General features: G+C 42.1%; 3 protein-coding genes across 3 annotated transcripts; 2 read left to right on the top strand and 1 right to left on the bottom strand.

Annotated features, from left to right (window-relative positions):
* Window positions 1–99: 99 nt before the first annotated feature.
* Window positions 100–14,372, bottom strand: LOC311358784 (general transcription factor IIF subunit 2-like; the record flags this gene model as incomplete). The annotated part of the gene is made up of 8 exons (XM_084478901.1): window positions 100–840; window positions 2,793–2,936; window positions 3,094–3,193; window positions 3,813–3,894; window positions 13,443–13,581; window positions 13,969–13,987; window positions 14,103–14,176; window positions 14,262–14,372. Coding segments are annotated over 8 exons (798 nt in total), but the record flags the coding sequence as incomplete, so codon positions are not given.
* kctd4 (potassium channel tetramerization domain containing 4) lies at window positions 7,092–7,868 on the top strand (the record flags this gene model as incomplete). Its single annotated transcript, XM_084478631.1, has 1 exon — window positions 7,092–7,868. One exon carries the CDS (start codon window positions 7,092–7,094, stop codon window positions 7,866–7,868), a length of 777 nt encoding a protein of 258 aa, XP_084334757.1.
* An 861-nt stretch (window positions 14,373–15,233) lies between the features above and the next one.
* LOC311358103 (TSC22 domain family protein 1-like) lies at window positions 15,234–21,842 on the top strand. The gene is made up of 3 exons (XM_084478099.1): window positions 15,234–18,256; window positions 19,236–19,287; window positions 20,185–21,842. The coding sequence occupies exons 1-3, from the start codon at window positions 15,915–15,917 to the stop codon at window positions 20,449–20,451; spliced, it is 2,661 nt and encodes an 886-aa protein (XP_084334225.1). The 5' UTR covers window positions 15,234–15,914; the 3' UTR covers window positions 20,452–21,842.

Here is a 21,842-nt window from a genome sequence, read left to right as displayed (position 1 = left end):
ACGAAACAGGTTGACAAATAATCTGGTTTGGTCCTTGCCTGCCTCATGGTTACATAGTTTAATATTTCCAGTATTGTATGGCCACATGAGATTCCCTCTAAAGGGCAAGGACAACTATCCCTGCCAAAGCTTCATTGGTTGTCATATCCTATCAACTTGGAAATGATATCCCAAACGGGACATTCAAATTTAGACGATTTTGCCATCAATGGTTGTCCGACATGTTGCATTTGCAGATTAAGTTGGGATGTGTATCTGCAATATTTGGTTACACATGAGGGAGCTAACAAAATCCCAGCCATCCGATCAACAGGTGGAGGCAAGTGTCATCCCCAGTTATCAGATTTCGGTGCCCTCCCCAGACTTGATTTATTCACAAGTGATTGGGACTACCCTAAAATCTGACAGCCAAACTGATCTGTACAATATGGTTGGGTCAATGTTACGTGGCTTATGGAAGTACTTGGCTATTCATATCAACAGCCATGTGTCAATACCAGAAAGACAAGCACATATGAGGATCAAATTAATGTATGTAGAAATTAGTCTTAGCCAAATCATTTTATTTACACTGCTGTACATTGGCTGTCTAAAGTAATACAGCTAGCAGTTAGTCAAGTAACTCAAAACAAAGTGAGAAGCAATGTTATTTCTGCCGTTGACACTGGTCCAGGAAAGTATCTGGTGTGAAGGGGCAATGGGTTCTCCGGGCTAGTCTTCATCCCTCTCCACCTCTGTAGACTGGTAGTGCCGGTACTCAGGTTTCAGCTCCCATGTACTCTTGTGCAATCCCTTGGTGTTGTATACACCAATCTCTCTCATTATCTCTTTCAGGTAAGTCTTGAAAGAAAGACATTGCGAAAGGAAGGTTTAACGTCAATGTGATCATGTACGGATTTATGTTCAACTGGCAATAGGCCAAACGGTGACTAATGAGTGAAGAAAAAATAATGCATGATTTTATTTGGCCACAAGATGTCGCAGTCGGGTTAGATTATTGGGGTTATGGGGAACGTTGCCATGGCAACAAGCAACACATACAAAATGTATTGAAAAAAGGTGTAGGGTGACTAAGAAATGTTCTGTGTATTTTAATGAATTTGAATATGATGTTTGGTCATAACCAATGGTTTCCTGTGCTTATCCAATGCAATTCCTCTTTTAAATAGAATAGGTTTATCCTTCCGACACATGTAAAGAGAAGCTTCCATTCTCCATGTAAAAATCATCAAGTACTGTCAATTGAAATTGGTAATACAATTGAATGTACATTTTATTTCTGTAAAGCATACTTTGCTATGGAGGAAATATAAATGATGACCTGATGCGTTATGTCCAGCAACTATCTATTTATCAGCCGGGAATTGAAAGAACAAGTACTATTGCTCATGTGATTACTTCCCTGTACGAAGGCTAGCTTGTGAAGAGAGAAAGTTATGTCACTTAATCAACTTTTTGCTGTGTAATCTCAAAACCTTTTTAAAAATGTATATACTTAGTTTTACGTCGAACTGCGACTTTCTTAACATGCACACAATTAACAAAATTCATGTTGAATTGGCATTGGAGTTAAAATGGGATAGTTTCTTTGTCTCTTGCAACTGACTACCATACATATTTTTCCGAAATAAAGTCCCATGGGGGTCTACCGGAAAGGGAACAAGGGTGACACTCTTAAATCATACCTTCAAATAGATCAAAAGGTAACCTATGTTGAGGAAACTAACCTGGAATGACATGACATTTCTGCAGCAGTCTTGGTGAGCGATATGATCGAACATGGCTTATCAGTAAAATTCTAGCGGAGTGGGCTCTGCACGCACCTCTTCAAAAATATACAACAGGTTGATTGCGTCACAACAGAACCATTTGTCTGACTACTTTAGTTCACTTGATTTGAGTGTTGGCTAAGCGCTTAAGGGAAGAATGAAAGCATGTGTGGTGTTTGACTCCTACTCTGCCCGTGGTTATGTAATCAAAGGACCCCAAGGTCATCAGCACCTACACACTGCTGTTCTCTGTTGGAATGGATCCACAGTATCAGTCTCTCCATTCGAGAGGGCGAGAGCATGAGAGAGAACGCTAAACAAGTGTGTAAATGGGTGAGAACATACACTGTGGGTGAATTGGTTTCACAAGGCAGGGTATGGTGAAAGGTGGGCAGGAAAACTATTGTTTTCTTCCCTCCACCTAAGAGAGAGGGTGTGCGTATGTGTTTGTGGTTAACGGACACTGAAATCAACAAAAGCTGATAGAAAAAGCAATGCGTTGCCTAAAATAAGAAACTCAAACTGAGCTTGCACACAGCACTCAACTGAAATACAGGATACGCTGAGATATGCCTGTTTAATTCCAATTAAACAAAATACAAATTCAATAGAAATGGAAGGTTAATATCCATAATTTGCATTCTCTCGTTTTTACTGAGGCTGAATTCCAATCCACTGTGACAGTCAATCATTTCTTGTTTCCATTAATAAATTTAAGTTAACATTTGTGACTATCAAAAGATGGAGGTGGAGTTTAATTGAAAAATTATAATTAATTACATTGCTTTTCACACAACAATGACTATTATGCTGTTCCTTACTGAGCATATTGGAATCCACATTACTGATATGGTATAATGTAAGTAAAGTGATATAAAAAGGCACAACTCAGCTAGTTTTTTATTGTTAAATCAAACAGGTGGGTTTGATGTATTGGTTGTTATTTAAATAAAATAATATTGAATGGGATCTTTCAAACTAAAACTGAAAGTGAGTGAGTGAGTGAGTGTGTGTATGACTCACCACAGGTTGTTTAGTGATGTCCACCAGGTCCTTAATGTTGTAATACTGGTGTCTCTCAAACGCTGAGAAGAGCATATCCAACACGACCCGTCGCTCTGCCCGGACCATCCTCCCCTCCTGCCGTTTCTTCTTCTCGAACTCTGCCTGCCATCATGAACACACAAATAATCTGTAGCATTTGTAATTTACAAATCGAATAACAACCAATCAAATACATTATATATATTCAATTCCTTTCCAGTGGTAGATCACACATGGCAAGAGCTTGCCACACATACACACCCCTGTAATGTGGCCTTACATTGACGATATGGTTGGCCACAGGCTTATAGATGTTTGTGACGGCTTTCTCCAGCTGCTGCGACAGACGCTTGGGTTTGGTGGACTCCTCGAGCTGCAGTCTGACACACGGACACACATTCAAATAAATCAGTACATTTATAAATATTCTGCCTAAATGTGTTCGAGGGCAGTAAACATTCTGTCCTTTAACAATGTCCATATGAATGTGTCCGCTTATGTAGATGTCTACTGCTTGACTGTTGAGCACATTGTGATATTTCAGAGCATGACGCCACCATGGTTGACAGGTGTTTAACTATTCACAATCTCTGCATTTATCACTGAATGACTAGGACTAATGACTATGTTGCTATAGTGAAGACATCGGTTAGCTATGGCTGGAATCTTTTGAATGATTTAATGATTGAATGTCAACAGATTTATAGATGAGTAACGCATCAACCTCTATGGCAAGTGCTGTGTCATGAGACATTTAAATAGTATATATATAGAGAAGAAATGGGTCTGAAACATAACTAGGGGTGTTAGACCCTGTGTGTGACATGGAATTCCTCCTGTATAACTTGCAGAGGCACATTCCTTGCAAATTCATTATTTCTTCCAATGGGAAAATATTATTTAGCAATGTAGTAACATTTTCTCCAAGCTCCCAGTGTATCCTACTACTCTCTCTATGTCCTATTCAAAAGCCTGCAGTGTCACTAACAGATCACCCACTTTTTGAGCTTCATGTAGCCCTCATGGACTGCTGGCTTGCATTCAGCTTTTTTGACGACCATCCCCTCCATGCTTATTTCACCTGAAAAAAAAGAAGATGGTAATTGGTAATTTGGTAATATGTCAACTGGCCAATTAAAATGTTTTTGTTGAGAACAGCAATTTCAGAGCGCTAGCTTTCATTTAGGAAGTAGGAAAAAGTCAAAGGCACAGGACCACCACCTCAAGTCTATGGAAATACACATACTGTATATAGGGAATACTTTGCACTTCACAATGTCACTTGCCCATGGCCATCTTCAGCTTTGCAACAAATTGCTGCAATTACATGCAATTATTGGACCATGACTAGCCAGAGCCCTTGCTGATAGCTCTATTAAACCCACACATGCATGTGGGTTTAATATGCGCTTGTGTGTGGGCTGAGTAATCTCCTCCAACGGTCCATCTTTGATTTCTAAAATGACGAGCATGTGGAATTTTAGTGATTGGACTGTATAATGACAGAGGAGGTCAAACACTTTGAACAATGACAAGGCAGCTTGAGTTTTATTTAGAATTAGATTCCCTGTGTCCTTGAACATTAAATGGATTTGATTTGCCAGATAAACAGTTCATATTAACTTGCTGATTTACAGTTAATACTGTGCCTTTAATGTGTGTTAAAACGGTATAGTTACAAAATAGTTTATCGATTGTGTATGATGTGTATGTTGTCATCTATAACCATTGATTTGCCAATTCCGAACACAAATCAGTTTGTGAAAAATAGGATTCGTTACAAGTGGCCGTACGCTTTTATTCTCCAACTATCTCAAACTCATCTCTATGTTAATCAAGTGGAGTAGGAGCTTAAGGCTGTAGTCACCCCAATCAATGCCAGTAGTGATTCTTTACATTTTCACCAGGATCTGCACCAGAGGTTTTACGGGCTGGATATGGACGTGGAGGGGAATTACATCAAAACACAACAAAACATATAATGGTTTGCAGAAGCAAGGAGGAAGACAAAAGAACGAGGCGTATGAAAAACCGAGCAACCTGACAAGTTCAAGAGGTCTATATTTCGCCCCCATAATCCATTTTCCAGAATGAATTTCTCTCCGCTCTCCTCACCTCCCAGCTCCGACCTTGCTGGGGTTGCCACGGCCAACAAACGACCTCCTGTCCACCCCCACACACGCCTCAACTCCAGATACCATCTCCATTTTTTTTTCTCCATCTTGGAACACGTGAACACGCAGGACCCTGCTTTGATATATTTCTAGAGACTTAATCACTGAGACAGAGTTTATGTTTGACCATGATGATTTCTATACAGTACATAAACCAATGTTGGTAATGGGACTGTCAATACCAATAGATACGCACAGCAGTGCCTAGATAAGAAACAGATGGAAGCTGTTGAATAAAAAAACGTTGACTCCTAATGCCATTTCCCATCAGCCTCCGGACAGAGAGAAACTAATTATCCAGAAACGATTTTGACTTGATCTAATTTGGGATTTTAACATGGTTTACAATAATTGACAACCTAATCCTCTCCAAATCAACTCAACTTTAAACCCATGTTCAAGAATAAAAAGGTTATGACTGGGATGTGTTTTTTGTGGTGCATGTGTGTGTCATGTGCCTATAAGATACCATAAAAGGGAATAGGAAAAGTGACATAGCTCATACATAGCTCTATTTTAAGTGGTTGCCATGCCAGCGTCACAGCAGTCAACCACTTTGCATTACGCCACCAGCGCAGACACCATACCAATGAATAATTCAATTCCTCGGAATGCAGGGAGCGCACCCACCATTGGTTGATTAATTAAAGGTACAGTCTTTAGAAAATAAGCTTTGGTTAACACCTAGAGTAAAAAAGAACAGAATACAGGGATTTGTTAATTACCCTCCTGTTAAATGTGGTAAAGAGAATACCTGCAAGCTGATGTCAGACAAAGGGCAAATAAGATACACACATACAAAACGCTCCATAATTCTATACCGCATCAAATTTTGTATGCAGTCCAAGATGTTGAAAGACTTAAAGTGAAACCATCACACTCTGCTTTTCTCAAATTGAACAGTGCTGCTCATGAGTGTTTGAAAAAAAGTTAAATCACAGTCTTCAACATCAACTTTTTTTTCCGCAAAATCAATGGAAAAGTGAGACCATAGGCATCATTGATCTGTATAATGCGTTCTCTGGTTCCCTCTGAAATTGTACATTATGTAGCTTTTCAAATATCTTGAAAAATGTCTGAACTTCCCTCCATGTCATAAAATGAATATAACTAAAACATTGTATTTCAAGTCCAATAACCAATGCCCAGCCACTCTCTGAATTATACATTGTGATTGACGATAACTGCTGACACCATCTAGATCACAGTTCTCATAACACAGTCTGGGCTTTTTGCTGTTGTATGGGCATAGCGGAAAAGCCATCTATTTGCAGTCGGTAGCAGTGAATGCACTGTGAATACATGTGAATACAGTATACATACTGTGACACACAACAACCAGAGACAAAAGGTTTCAGGTAGCTGCACCCAATTACTAGACAGCCAAGCGCGTTGACTATTTAGAGAAAGCGAGAGAGATCAAGAACAGAGGTTTTGGCAACCACTTGTTATCGTGTTTAGAGAAGCAAAGGGCAGCACTTTGGCTTATAGAGCATAGATTGAACAAAACGGGCATTATGAACCAATCCAAACACCTTGGCACCTTTCGGAGATGCACACCCCTTAGTTTACAGTGCAGCATCCTCCAACCATCTGGAGACTGGGGGCGGAAGGTGTGTGTGTGTGTGTGTGTGTGTGTGTGTGTGTGTGTGTGTGTGTGTGTGTGTGTGTGTGTGTGTGTGTGTGTGTGTGTGTGTGTGTGTGTGTGTGTGTGTGTGTGTGGCAAAGCACAAGACCATTTTCATCAAAGCTAATTAGGGAAGGAGCAGGGGAGAGAGAGAGAAAGTGAGCAACAGTGAGCGAGAGGGAGAGAGAGAGAGAGCGAAAGAGGGGGTGGAACAGAGAGGAGCACTGAGATGTGTTTTTTCTCTAAGCAACCAGTGCAGTGTGTGATTTTCTCAGACAGCACGATCCACCAGTTGCTATCGCGCACTCTCTCCCACCTGGCAACTACCAACAGCTCTTCCATCTGAACAGCACAGAAAGCTCGCACATTTCGAGCGCAGGAAGAAGGCAACGGAAAAGGCAGCTTTGTGCGTCGCACACACACTTCCAAGTCTGCGAGGGGCTGGAGCATACAGCAGGCGGACCGGGGGATTGCGGCATGGAATGGAATCTAAGAAGGATGGACAGCGAAATAAGGCAGATTAATCCTGACTTACTGCAGCCCAGTAAGAGCTTCAAGAAGCCCTCCTCGGGCACAATCACGCTCAACGTCGGGGGCTTCCTCTACACGGCCCACCGCACCACTCTGGTCAAATACCAGGGCTCGCTCCTCGAGGAGCTGGCCAACGGGAAGAAGCCCGTGCAGCACACCGACTCCATGGGGAACCCTTTCATCGACCGGGACGGACCCGTGTTCCGCCATGTGCTCAACTTCCTGCGTACCGGGGACCTCCAGCTGCCCGACGACTTCCGGGAGGTGGGGCTCCTCCGGAAAGAGGCGGAGTTCTACCGCCTGAGCGAACTGGTGGACGCCGTGTTCGAGTGGGAGGAGCAGAGGACCGCCAAGAGAGAGCCCGCCTTCCTGGAGGTGACGGACAGCCACGAGCGGTCACAGGGTCTCAAGGTGTACTGCAGCGACCCGACGTTCATCGACAGGGTCAAGGCGAGGCTGGTGCAGATCTCCAAGAGCCGCCTGGACGGCTTCCCCGAGGAGTTTGAGGTGTCGTCCAATGTGATCCAGTTCCGCCACTTCATCAAGTCGGAGCCGGGCTCCCGGCTGGTGCTGAAGGAGGACAGCACCTTTCTGTGCACCCTGGACTGTCTCAAGCTGGAGACGGTGATGCTGGCCCTCAAGGGGGGCTTCAAGCTCATCACCAGCCTCGACAGCAGCAAAGGGTCGGTGGTGGTGGCGGAGGCCCTGCACTTTGTCAAATAGGACGGTATTAGAGAGAGGGGTCATAGAGAGAGAGAGGGGTCAGAGAGAGAGAGAGAGAGAGAGAGAGAGAGAGAGAGAGAGAGAGAGAGAGAGAGAGAGAGAGAGAGAGAGAGAGAGAGAGAGAGAGAGAGAGAGAGAGAGAGAGAGAGAGAACATTGACACATGGAAAAGGAGAAAGCAGTGCCTGAGTCCATACCCATCATAAAACAACTGATCTTCTTGTGTGAAATTGTGGATAGCTTGTCTTGTGTACAAAGTTGTTGTATCATGGGGTAGGGGATTGAAGTGATGGCGAGTGTGTCACATGCGTCTTAGGACTTAGAATTTCAAGTATTACAATATTATTTTAAACAAGTGTCTTAACGGTTCCGATTGATCTTGATCAAAATGAGAGTTGTTGTTTTCAATAGGACGCAGTGTCATATCTCTTACAAATCAAATCCTTGTTGATCAAATTTGTATGTTTTTTATGATGTGAAGAAGCCTAAAGCATTGCTACTCCTAATGCAAACAATAATCAATAACGGTCCTTACTGCCATGTTCTTAAACCAACAGTGTTCTTAAACCAACCGACAGTGTGCGTTACAAACCATGTTTAAGGGATATAAAACACAACTCTGTGGCTCATGTCCCTCTCCTTTCTCTCTCTATGGAGCCCAGATGAGTGATGTTACACACAAATGGAAAAGAGTGATAAAATCAATGTGAAAATACATTTAAAAACTAATCCACAATGTATCTCTAATCATGCTTGCCTTTCCCTTTACGTGTGTGTGTGTGTGTGTGTGTGTGTGTGTGTGTGTGTGTGTGTGTGTGTGTGTGTGTGTGTGTGTGTGTGTGTGTGTGTGTGTGTGTGTGTGTGTGTGTGTGTGTGTGTGTGTGTGTGTGTGTGTGTGTGTGTGTGTGGTTTGCTTAGTTTCAAGCATGATGCATGTACCTTTAAGTAACTACGTTCTGTAAGTGCCATATTGTTTTTATCTATAATTGAAGTACAGTAACCAACAACTATTCAACTGTTTTTTCAATGTATAAAAACATAAATAAAAGTTGCAATCAAAACCTCAACAATTCTCATCTACGAACAGCTGGTGTGCAGTATGTTGTTGGTGATTATAACATGGACATGAATTGGTCTACTTAGATCCTAAGTCTTTCTCTTTATTTTATTTTAAGGATGCGTGGATATGTATTTTGCATTATGCATGCATTATGGGATAGCTGCTGCCACTATTCTAAGTCTAGGAAACCAGAAGTACAAACTGATACTCCCACCTGCTTTGATTGCTGTGCAACAGAATCCTTTTTTCACATTTCTAAATACCCCTAACAAAAGCCAGTCAACCACAGCCTTGAGCCTCGAACGCTGAAAATATTATTTTCCGCAACATGACTCCTCCAACACACGCAGTAACACCATTTTTGGAGGATTATACGCTCACACAAAATGTTTCTTTCTCTTTCTGTCACATACACATATGTACAAGGACATGCCATCTTATTTGTTGCCATGGTTGTATGCTTCTGAATGCCAGGCAGATGAGTCATTCAGCGCCGACTTACAGAGACTCTGAACACGAGAAGACAATGGGAAATGGGAGAATAGCAACACGATGAGATTGATGAGAACAATAAAGAGTGGAAATCAGCTTTCACAGCTAAAAGGGAAATACAAGCACAATGCCATCAGCCCAATGAAATACAGCTTGGGTTAGTGGAGTTCAAATTCAATTCAAGCATCCCTTTCACATGGTTTATACTGGATGGGACCGCAAACGAGTCGGGAGAGAAAAACGATACAAACCAAAAGGAACTGTAAATGAAGCACATTATGCACAAAAAGCCCTCGGAAATTGAATGTGGATATTATCAACTCGGAGATATGTCTCATGAGCATGGTGGGCCCAAAATTGCACAACAGTATATTATATTGATAATATATGTAGTATGTCTGAAGTCATATTCACACAGAGAATTTAGTGTAGCATTTCCGGCAAAATTTAAAGTGTGCGGGGTATAGACTTCACAGTTAATCATAGCCATCAACGTCCTCTACCTACAATGTACAGTCTTTTTTGAGTCTGATATTGAGGTTACTTTCTTCCCTATACTGAAACCATAGTTTACTCCGTCCTTACCTCTCAAAACTAAGCAAATGAACATAGAGAATGGAACAGGACTTTACAAACCAAAGAAATAGACTATGTAGTCAGCACCAACAGATAGCATAAGGCCTTTTGGATATTAACATACTGCTTGGGATGAATATTGTTATTAATCCATACATTTGTTGCATTTCAGCCTTTTAATTCACCTTCTTAGTGTGCCCAGTGCTCACTAAGGAGCCTGGCCTTTAAAAGTGACAGATTAAATTTAAAAATCTGTAATTTGGCAATGGTAAAACCAGCAATTCTTCCATCACTTAAAACCAGAACATAGAAACCAGAACCAGAACACATCTATAGTGGATGTGTGCGCCACTAGCAAGCAGCGATGGAGGAACGGCGGGTCACCAACACTACACATTAGTAATGCGTTCTGTTGTTCACTTCCTCAGGTGGTTCGACATGGAGGACTGCTGGACGTAGAAAATACGTCCGTAGAGTCCATGACATCACCACAACCGCTTTGAGGCTGTGATATTGCCTTCTCTGGAGTGTTGTTTTATTTTTGAAACCAGCAGTGGAAACTACACATATATTTGGCACAGTGAGGGCGAGAATTGAAGGGTAGCCTTGCACTGTTACGGATGAAAACATTAACATTCACTCCTTAATAACCTGTCAAACATAACTGACAACCGTGACCTTAGAAAATCAATATTATGAAGATGAATTAGCAGCTGACATCCTCACCGAACAAAGAAGTAAATTATTTGCTTTGTATTAGTTGAGAATAATAAAATTCCAAATTATTTTGGTTGACTAGTATGCCGATGAAAGCAAATGCATCATTGTCATCGAGTAGTTTAGAGATTCACTTTCGAGGTGCTGTTGCAACAGGTAGGCAGTGGCATTTGGATCTGTAAAACAGAATTCATGGCAGCCCACATAGGGCATTGATTTATTTCTCCACCTTATTTCTACAGAAAGTAGTTTCACAGCCCTGGTTGATGGGAGTTGTTTCCCAGTCCGAGTGGCAGGAGGCGACCGTCCTTTGTCGCCTCCTGCAGGTTGATGTCCCACTTGGCTTAGAATATAATCTATTTATGTTTCATGGGTTTTCCGCCAGCTATGGTTCATGAAGGGCTGAGCACTCAGATGGTAACATCTCTTGACTACATACCTCTTGAAAAGCTAAGCCGAATCACCAAACTTGACATTTGCAGTGGGCTGTGCTTGTTTAGTCTACTGCACAGTATGCACGCAGATATATATATGCATAGAGTGTGCATAGAGTGTGCATAGAGTGTATATATGCACATAGTGTGCGCACGCCCACATATACATTGTATACACACACACACACACACACATACATTCATGTTACTATATAAGAATTACTGTGCAGTTGACTATTCAAAGCCCACTGCAAATGTCAAGTTTAGCGGTTTGGCTTAGCTTTTCAAGAGGCATTTAGTCAAGAGATGTTACCATCTAAGTAAGTACTCAGCCCCCATGAACCACAGCCGGCAGGAAACCCATGAAACTGAGCCAGCCAATCATTGTAATTGAACACACAACAGCCTCTCCAAGACTGTTACATAGCATGCGGAATGTGCTCTGCTTGCCATGTAGAGCTAATGCACTCAGCACATGCGGCCAATATGCATACTTTACCGAAAGCAAATGTTTTGCATTTTATATAACTAAAATGTGGCTCTCAAAAAAGGGATAGCGTAATTACAAATATGGTGTTAGGTGGACACAATTAAAGCCTCAGGTCACGCTAGTATTTAACACTGAACTGTCACATTTAAAATTACTTTACCTCTACTGCATTCGTGTGTACTACACACATGTGACTCACGTTGAGTGTTTACTGCGAGAAAATCTAGCAAAAAATACAGGGAGCTCTGAGCTTTGGCCTTGAACATTTTCCTACTGAAAAAATATCTGGGAGAAAAATATCCCAGGAGAAAAACATATTTTAGAACAAGACAGATGGAGAGCGAGCGACATACGTGGAACTTTGTACAATTCAATTGTACAAAGAATTACGGCTTATCATTATCATGTCTTTATCATTGTACGACTATTGTTGCAACTACATCTGTTGCTAAGCAACCCCCTGATCAACAGATGTGGCTTGTCAAAGCAGACCAAAAGTAACACCATTATCCATGTCAGGAGAAAACCCAACAGTGTCAAATTAAACTGCGTTTTTTAATGCTTGTATTGTGGTGTGGAAATCATATACCGAAGACACAGGCGTTGCATGTAAATGTGTATGTAGGGAAGCAGCAAAGACAAGAGGTGATAGATAAGGGAATGGTTAGGCCATCTACGTGCATCAATGTAGGTAAATAACTTTCAATAGCAACTTGAATACTACCCCATTGTGCGGACATTTTATCTCCAAAAATTTAATTTGATTTCAAAGTGAGTCAACTTGAGTCAACGTCTTTTATGATGAGTCCTCTGAAGATAAAAAGAAAACGTCACACAGACCTCGCCGATCTGATCCGAAGACACGCTGAGTGAATGCAGCACTCAGTCACAATTATGCACAACAATTTTGACCTTGATGAGGTTTAGTTATCGAGGCAAAACTTTCAAACTGAACTCCCTGTTGGCGCCTTCAAAACATCAATCCAATATTGCAGCAATGGGATTCAATGAAATGGGGGGATTGCAAATGTATTGTCAATGTCAATGTATAGTAACTCTGTGATGCCATTACTGTAACTTAAGATGGACTAAAATTCTTTCCAGCACCATGCTAAATCCAAATATAATATAAAAGAAGGATCCAGGATGTTAGTCTCTACCCAGTTCTCGATAGGCACAGAAAAGACAAATCCATCAGGGAAACATCGATATTAGAGGGAGGGTAAATTACCCATGGCAGGGAGCAATTCCTTGAAGCAGTAAACATTGATGTTATGCATGTGACACGGATCACAAGTGCACCACAAGTGGACACGGATCAATGACTGCCCTCTGGTGAGTGTTGTATACTTCTATGACAAGTGTGAGCAAGCATGTATTCGGGTATGATGAACTATAATTGCTATGCACCTATCTCATAACATACTCCTAACAGGGCAACATTATTCAACTAGGGTATATTTTTATTTTTAGATTTCTTAAATAAATGTGTTATACAAGTGATGAGTTAGTGCTATATTTGGGTTTTCCTGGTAGCTTGTCGTTATCCAACCATGTGACACCGTATTGTGTTTCATGGGATCTTAGATTACAATCATGAGTTCAGGTTAGATAGAGTAGATCCGAGGGTATGTGATGCACTATTCTGTGAGTAGTGATGGGGTGTTGTGGTTATGGCTCCATCAGTATGGATCAAGAGAGCCAGCAGCCAACCTCTGTACTGTCCTAATCAACTGTGGGAGTTAAGAAACACTGGGCAGCAGTTTCCTTGGAGATTTAGCAACCTGCAGTTACTGTGGTGCCAACCTGTTTCAGACTGTGTGTAGACTGCGAGTGATGGGCCCCCCGCTGGTAGCATTGTGAAGGGATGGTCTGTGGGGATCTTCATCACTTCGACCTCACGAGAGCTCAGGGTGCTCAGGTCCTCATTTAGCTTGAAAGATATCTGGGAGACAATCCAATATACAAAACACATCATATATTCTGACTTTAAGAACTACTTTTGTTAAGAACAAAAAAAAATAAGATAGATATAAATAAATAAAAATAGATAGAAAAAAAGATAGAAAGAACTATTGTGGGCCTCATCACACTTGTAGTGTGGGTGTGTGTAAATATGTGTGCATAGGTCAACCACTGACCTGTTCGTAGCTACACTTATTGAAGGTGTCCTGTTTAGTCACAAAAACAACACATTTGCTTAACCCAGTTGACATTTTATGTGAGCCTATCCTATAAGTCCTATAAAACTAACTAAGTGCTTTGTATTTTGCTTAACACTGTCAGTTCTATATAGAGCTAGATTATATGTAGAAAATGTGAGTGACCTGACCTCTTCTCTTCCTTGTTTCCTGTAGGGCACGACACAAGACAGAAAAATACTGTTGGTACAGTTTTGTGCTTAATATGAGTTTGCATTGAATTCTACAAATCATATCTAGAACAATTTGATATCCGCATCCATACTTTCCAATTCTGAGCTTGCCAACTTCTCCATTATCCAATGCTTTGTCCCATTGTTGAGACAAATATTTGGGAACCTGAATTTATATTAGGGTGAAGTTATTATTCTTAAAATAGACAAACAAATGCCTCACAAATTCATAATGAGCGCTGTGGACACACCTTTACGAGCCACAGGCCCACGCCTCGGCTTTGTTTGGCACCGGCTAGATTGATTGATGCTTTTTCTGACATATTTGGGGAAAATGGAAGTTGTACAACGCACCTGAGGATTTAATGAATTTACACGTGATAATTTACACGTGATCCACTAATGTTGTGGTTTCCACAAAATGAGTTGGCACATACTGCCGACATGTGGCCACATGGTCAACTACTCCTCAGGTGTCGTCTCAGAACTAAACGCTTTGCTACATTCCTGACTGAAGTTCTTTATTTGGTACTAAAAATGACTAGTGTTACTTTTACTGATTTGATATATGTACAATATATTATTCACACAACATTATCGCATACACATGATCTCGTTTGGTATTTTAGATCTTAGGTTACGTTAACACAGAGTGTTAGGTTAAATATACACAGTGTTAACTTAACTTAACCTAACTGCCAAATATCTTTGTATGCATAAAATATTGTTGGGGGAAAAACTACTGGAGTTTGCTACTAGGGGCAACCAGCAGGGAGGGAGGGGACGAAACGGGGGAGCATGTGTTTGGTTGATTGCTGTTGCAGCTCAAATAATTGAAAAGGAATTGCCAATTTAGCCTAATCTATTTTGTACTGCCTTTTTCTTTTTTTAATCCAAATTAATAAACATTCGTTTATGAATCACTGTACAGCTAATGCGTGGCCCCTATGTCCATTAATGTACCATATTGTATACACTGTGTGTGTGTGTGTGTGTGTGTGTGTGTGTGTGTGTGTGTGTGTGTGTGTGTGTGTGTGTGTGTGTGTGTGTGTGTGTGTGTCCCTTCAACCCGTTTGGCCCCCAGACTGCTTTATGTCTGGTCTGCACTGCACCGGTCATGCGCAGTTGCCACATTACGAAGCCCTCCTCCCACTCGGTCTCGCGCTGACAAAAAAAAAAAGTCTCGCACCAGTCAGAAACGAGCAAAGCAAAAGCCAGTCAGCAGGACCGATGCTTGAAGGCGTTGTGACACTCTACCACGTTGGAGGGGTGATACAGCAAATATTGTTGTAAACCTACTCTGAATGGAACGGATTTGGCTTTTTCCAGGAGAAACGGACTACGCGACACCGCCCAGCCCTGTGCCGGATAACGGGTTACTTCTCTTCTTTTTTGTTATCATTTGACAAGGCGATAGCTAAAGCTACCAGCCTGGTTCTGTGTTTCACTAACCGGGAATGGAGGATGTGGCAGCAAGCTAGCAGCTTTTACCTTTCCTTCAGATTAATATGACCTATACATGCATTGATTTAGCCTCGGATGCTTCGGTTTCTTGGATGATTGACGTTATTTCGGTGTAGTCAAGGTTCAAGCCAACAATTGAAAGTTGCTAGCTTACGCACCACACCGCTGGGTGGCGAGCCTGTCAGCTGACGTTAGCGCGCCTCCGCCGACCACTAGCCAGTGGCTACTAGGATCCCCGGCTGTCAACGGGAGGGATGGCTTTGACCATTCGAGGAATGTGTCTCCGTATGGGAGATATTATTGTGTGAGCCATCGTATGTGCTTTATTGAGTTTTAGTTGTAGCTGTTGAATATAACGACGTCGTAAACACGGCGGGGTTAAACAAGTACACTATTCTGAAGAACTGTCAAAGAGCCACTACCTACAGGATTATTTTACAATGCATCATCCGGATTCTGCAGGAGTCTCCAGCAATGGAAAGATGGCACATCAAAGGATATATCCTGCAAGTGGTAGCAACACGGGCAGTGACGGTGGCACATTGTTGTCAACACCACCAAACACTGTTGTCAATAACGTTCAAATTCCGGTCGATGAATGTCTGTTGACTCAATCTTCATCAGTATTGTCTTCCCAAGCTCCACAGCAACCTCCTCACAACCTGAGCTTGCACTCCCTATCGTCCCAGTCAGCAGGCGCTCAGATGAAAAAGAAGAGTGGCTTCCAGATTACTAGTGTTACCTCAGCCCAGGTATCCATTGGCACTAACAACAGTATTGCCGAGGACACCGAGAGCTATGATGATCTGGATGAATCGCACACTGAGGACATGTCTTCATCAGAAATCCTTGATGTTTCTCTCTCTCGGGCGAATGACCTAGCTGGAGCTGAGCGGAGTTCATCTGAGGAAACGCTCAATAACTTCCATGAGGTCGAGAGTCCTGGAGCCATCTCTCCTAACCAGCTCTCCCATCTCCTCCTCATGAACCAATCTGGAACCATAGTGAATGGGACTATGCACCACCACTATCTACATCATCATGTGACACTTCGTCATCCTCCTCAATCTACGTCCCCTTTGGCCTCACCAGCCTCTAACATTGGGGTTATCCTGGAAAATACTTCAAGTGGAAACATTTCTTCAGGAGGAGATGTGACCTCAGCTTCTGTTGCTAGAATGCACAGTTCTGTGACAGGAACAACTACTGGTGTAATTAATCACCAGAGCAGCAATGCTGGATATGTGAACGTGCCTTCGCCCAATGTATTTGTGAGGGATAATAAAAGTGGGAGTGGCAATATAAGCAATATTGAAGGTGGCACAGGCAGGGTGGCCATGGGGGCCAATATAACTGAAACAATCCAGCAAGACCAAACTATGAACTCTACTATCATATCAACCACATTTGAGAATACTAATGCTGCTGTTGCCTTCACCTCTGGCCCTGCAGTTATAGGATTACCAAATGGGAACCCGGGAGGAAGTATAACTCAGTCTAGTGCTGCCGTAACAGTTGTGACTGTTGCCTCTGTATCTTTAACCCAACAACAACCTTTACCCACATCTGCACCTACAACGACCACCACTAGCTCTCGCTTCAGGGTGGTAAAGCTGGACTCTAGCTCTGAGCCATTCAAAAAGGGCCGATGGACATGCACCGACTACCACGACAAGGATGCCCCGGTTTCTGCTCCTTCTTTTTCCACTCCTGAAGTGACAGCCCCGGGAATGCGAGCAGGGGAGAGCATGCAGCAAAATTATCCTGAGTGCTTTAATAGCGGTGCAGGAAGAGAGAGCACAATCGGTAGTAGCTGTACTGTAAGTAGCACGGTCAGTACGCAAAACTATTACACTGACACTGTCGGCGGTGGAAAAGTTGGCAGAGTTCAACATTCCCAGGACTATGTAACTTCTCTTCAGGGCTTCCAGACATCCCTTTTCAATGGCTTAAACATGGGAGTGTCCCAAACAGAGACTCTAATTCACAAGGATCTCACCCAGACCACTGGTCCACCTTCTGCTCAGACTGGTATCCTCCAGTCGGTCTCCATGATGGGGGTCCAGAACCCAACAGGGAATCCTATCTTTGCAGCGACCCAGCAGCAGCTCACCTATGCGCAGGCAGTTGCTAACCAATCCCCGGGCTCCAATAAAGCCCTGTTGATGGGTCATCAGCAACCTTCTGTTACTGCCCAGTATGGTCAGTCACACCAAAGTATCCCTCAGCCTGCCGAATCTCAACCTTTAGCGCACAAGCCTTCTGGTCCTGGTAATGGAAATATGGTTGGAGGTCAACATGAGCAGCCTATGGTATCTATGCCGGCTCAGATGCGGCTCCAGCAGACCACCTCCCTCCAAGTCAACACCTTTTCTGTTGTCCCTCAGATGGGGGTAGGTGGGCCCGACCAGCAAGGCAAAAGCAACCCTATTATGCTCGATCGCCAACAGCAACAGCCGCTCACAACGCAAGGCCTTTTAACCCATCTTCCCAGTGCAAGTCAAGTGCCATCTCCTGCTAACCTTAAGAATTATCCTCTATCCATGTCCCAAATGCACAATGGTGTGAACAGTGGGATGGCACTGTATGCCAGTTTGCCCACATTCACCACCACCCAGTTGGAGGATGCTCAGCGCCTTCTCCTTCAGCACCAGTCAGCTCTGTTGGGGCTACCCAAGCTGGCTGAGGCTAGCTCTCCAGCCAGCGCTGCTTTCAGGCAGGAGGGCAACTCCAGTGCCTTAACTTCAACCGTTTTCCTCAAGGCCATAGATGGAGAAGATAGGTGAGATGCTTTTTCATTCTCTAATTTATTGGTAGACTTAATGAAAAAATATTTTTGTCTTGTTGCATATTTGACATTCGACATTTTGAATGTGATCAAATTAGCACATCTACCAGTACTCAAATAAAATATGCCACATCGCTGTGAATATATCTATTGATGAAAAGGTGATACTTTATTAAAACAGCATGCAATTTGGTGACTAAGTAGGAGTGTCAGTCCATGGATAAATATTTGCCAGTGCTATGAATAAAACTGTAGTTTGGGAAAAGTTGTAAAAAATAAAATGTTAGTTAATGGTACTCGCAATTATGTATTGTGAAATGGAAATACACATTGACATTGGCCTGTTATATTTCCAATAAAATGTTATTACATTTTAATTGTTATTTCAAGTTGTATTACAGTAAGTTAAGTTAACCATGTCTCTAGTATAATTATAATATAAAATATCTGATTCAAACCCTGTCCCTTCAAACCTTATCCATACTAGCTGACTTTGTGTTTATACATCCAACTGTGTCCAAGTCTATGAGACGGGAGACTGCTGAAATGCTGATGTAGTGTATCTGGGCCATTCTAACAGTGTGTGGATGTGCGTGCATTTGACATGTCCCTCTTGGTGTCAGTGAGTCAATCTGTATAGAGTGAGGACTTGCTGTTGTCAGCCCAAATGTACGCTGCCCCTCTGTTGGAAGGCCAAAATGACCATCATTAGAACCTGCCTTGCTCATCATTGCTTCATACAGTATCTCTGCTGCTCTAGACATGTAGTCATAAAGCTTCTACTAGTATTATCAAAGTGAAGCTTGGCCAAAAGCCTTTCCCAATTAAATTCAACATGTTCCGGTCATAAACTCAGACGTTGATATGACGTATATAGGTTGGACTCGTGATACATGTCATTTTGTTTATAGGCCTATCGCAAAAAAAAAAACTCTTACTAGGCCTGACATTTTTCTGTATATATGTTTTTCAGTTTGTCTGGAGCCGGTGTCGTGGCCATAGACAACAAGATTGAGCAAGCTATGGTGAGTTTCTAACTTGTCTTATCAATACTTCAGTGTTTATAGTGATAAGAATGAATGAATGTTTATGATGCCAATAATAATCCAATGATGTCAGACAAGCAACGGCCGATTGCTGTTAGATTCCAAGTAACATTTTCCTACTACTACTCGTGCGTCGTACTATAGTATTTGACACTGCGTTATTTTAATGTTTATAGGCAACCATTCATAACTTCACTGCTTTTTTAACCTTGGATTTGAGCCTAATTCATTCAGCTAAGTTTGTTTTATTGTCGAATAACGTCACTGTGCTCAAACAATCTTGATTGATTCATTGTACACCATTGTATTTTATATATGGTTCGTCATCAAACTCGGCTGGAGGGGTGTTGATTTAAAGTCCCTTATCACCTAAATCTAAACAGGAAAATGGGTTCTATTTATTAATAGTTGATGTTATTAATCATCCATCAAAGTTTGATGATGAACATTTTTTATTTACTATGTATTTTCTCATCACACATTTTTCCAGGATAAGCTTGACCAATATTTGAGTCCCTGGTTGTGCCGCCACCTGTAATGCCCTTGAGACGGCACAGCCTAGCAGCCTGACAAAACGGAGCAGCTCTCTTCCTTGCCGAACCACACTCTGCCTAGTTTATCCAGCCATAGCGAATCATTGACGAGTACGGGACTGCTTTGCAGTACCACAAAAGCTTTTCAGTCGGTCTTACAGTGTCCAATTATAATCCTCCCGAATACTCCAAGGTCCATTTTGAGTCAAATGTATGCCAAAAGCGGAACTGGTTCGAGGGAGGAATTAAATGTTTTCAAGCATAATCAGTTATGTCTAATTTCTACATTTGTGGTCATGATCAATCAAAAACAAACCCTCCAATGTGCTTGTCTCTCCCTCAGGACTTGGTGAAGACCCATCTGATGTTTGCAGTACGAGAGGAGGTGGAAGTGCTCAAAGAGCAGATAAAGGACCTGATCGACCGCAACACACAACTTGAACAAGAAAACACCCTTCTGAAGACCCTGGCCAGCCCTGAGCAGATAGCCCAGTTCCAGTCCCAGGTGCAGACCGGCTCCCCTCCGGTCTCCGTAGCTACCACCGCAGGACCGCAGAACTTAGCTGCCACGACTCAACCGGTGTCCCACAACTCTTTCTCCTCTGCATAGCAACATGCACACCGAGGAGGCTTTGTTCCCTTAACTTAACCATGCCAACGAACTGACTACAGAATTGTACGATAACGGCAGAGCTTTGCCTCTTATTGCAAAAGCTATGCTGTTAAGAATTTGCACATATTTGACTCTTGGGAAGGCGGCAAGTGGATCACTGACATGGAATGCTTTGGAGTGCAGTTGTATAGAGACAATGACAGAATGCCAAAAGTTGATTTGACATATCCATTAAAATGTCCGAAATGTAAATTAACATTATGCTGGACTTAGAATTACAAAATCACTGTGCCTGTGTCCTGATGCGGATTCAATTTACAATAGTATTGATGAGAAGGAGGGGGTATTAATTGTCTCCAGGTGGCGAGTCAAAGTGTAAATAGAGGAGGTTATTGTAGTGTATCAATGATACAGCTATAAGATTAAAGGGTAGCATAAAACCAGCCTGCTTGAATTTAATTGAAAAATGTGAACCATTGCTTTGAAGGGCCCATATTTTATGACCAGGTGTGATGGTAATTAGGCATTACAATCTGTTTCAAAATCTGCCCTGTGACTTAGAGGGCAGGGCAGTTTCTGAAATGGCTCGCACCCGGTGGTAAAAGATGGCCTTTTAAAAACAATATCCCGTCATGTATGGGATGAGAACAGCTAATATTTGTTGATCTTTAGTGGCAGTTGGATGTCAAGAGGTCAGGGGTTATCTCTTCAACACATCATGGATAATAAAGCAAAATTAACGTATTATCCATATTTAAGAACTGAGACTAGAGACTCTATTAGACTATTTGCCCTGAACAAAGCTCATTATGGCAGTTTTATCAATCCTGCAATGGCATGTAAAAATCTGTATCACAAGGCAGATTTGGCACATTGAGCTTCGCTGCAATTTTTTAAGTTTGGCATATTACTGTATATTTCTGTATATTTGAATATTGTGAAAAAGATGAGAAACGACACTGAATTGAATAGGTGGGCTGGAAATGTGGCTTTCCGCTCACACTGTGCTGTCTCATTTGTAAATGCTGTATTCCTGGATGATGGGCAACCATGTGCTCTGAAGTTACTTACCTGACCAACAAATGGCAAGAGCTTCTAATTCACATGCAGTGACAATAAGAGTGAAAATCTTTTTTCGTTCAGTTTTTCTGATGTAATGCATTGACTTTGAAATGCCCCTGGATAACCACGCACCTAGCAATGAAAAAATAATAACAATATCAAAAAACAAAAACACGCACACCACACACATACACAGACAGCCACAGACATACACACACAGCCTTGAGATACATATATTTTTTGCATTCCATGTATGATTTGTATGCTCATGTTCTATGCATGTTTTTGGAGAAAAAAAAAGGACAAGAGATTGTACCATAATATCT

Source organism: Micromesistius poutassou (assembly GCF_964030765.1).
Source record: "Micromesistius poutassou genome assembly, chromosome: 14".
Classification (NCBI taxonomy): domain Eukaryota; kingdom Metazoa; phylum Chordata; class Actinopteri; order Gadiformes; family Gadidae; genus Micromesistius; species Micromesistius poutassou.
This window is presented reverse-complemented; position numbering and strand designations above follow the sequence as displayed.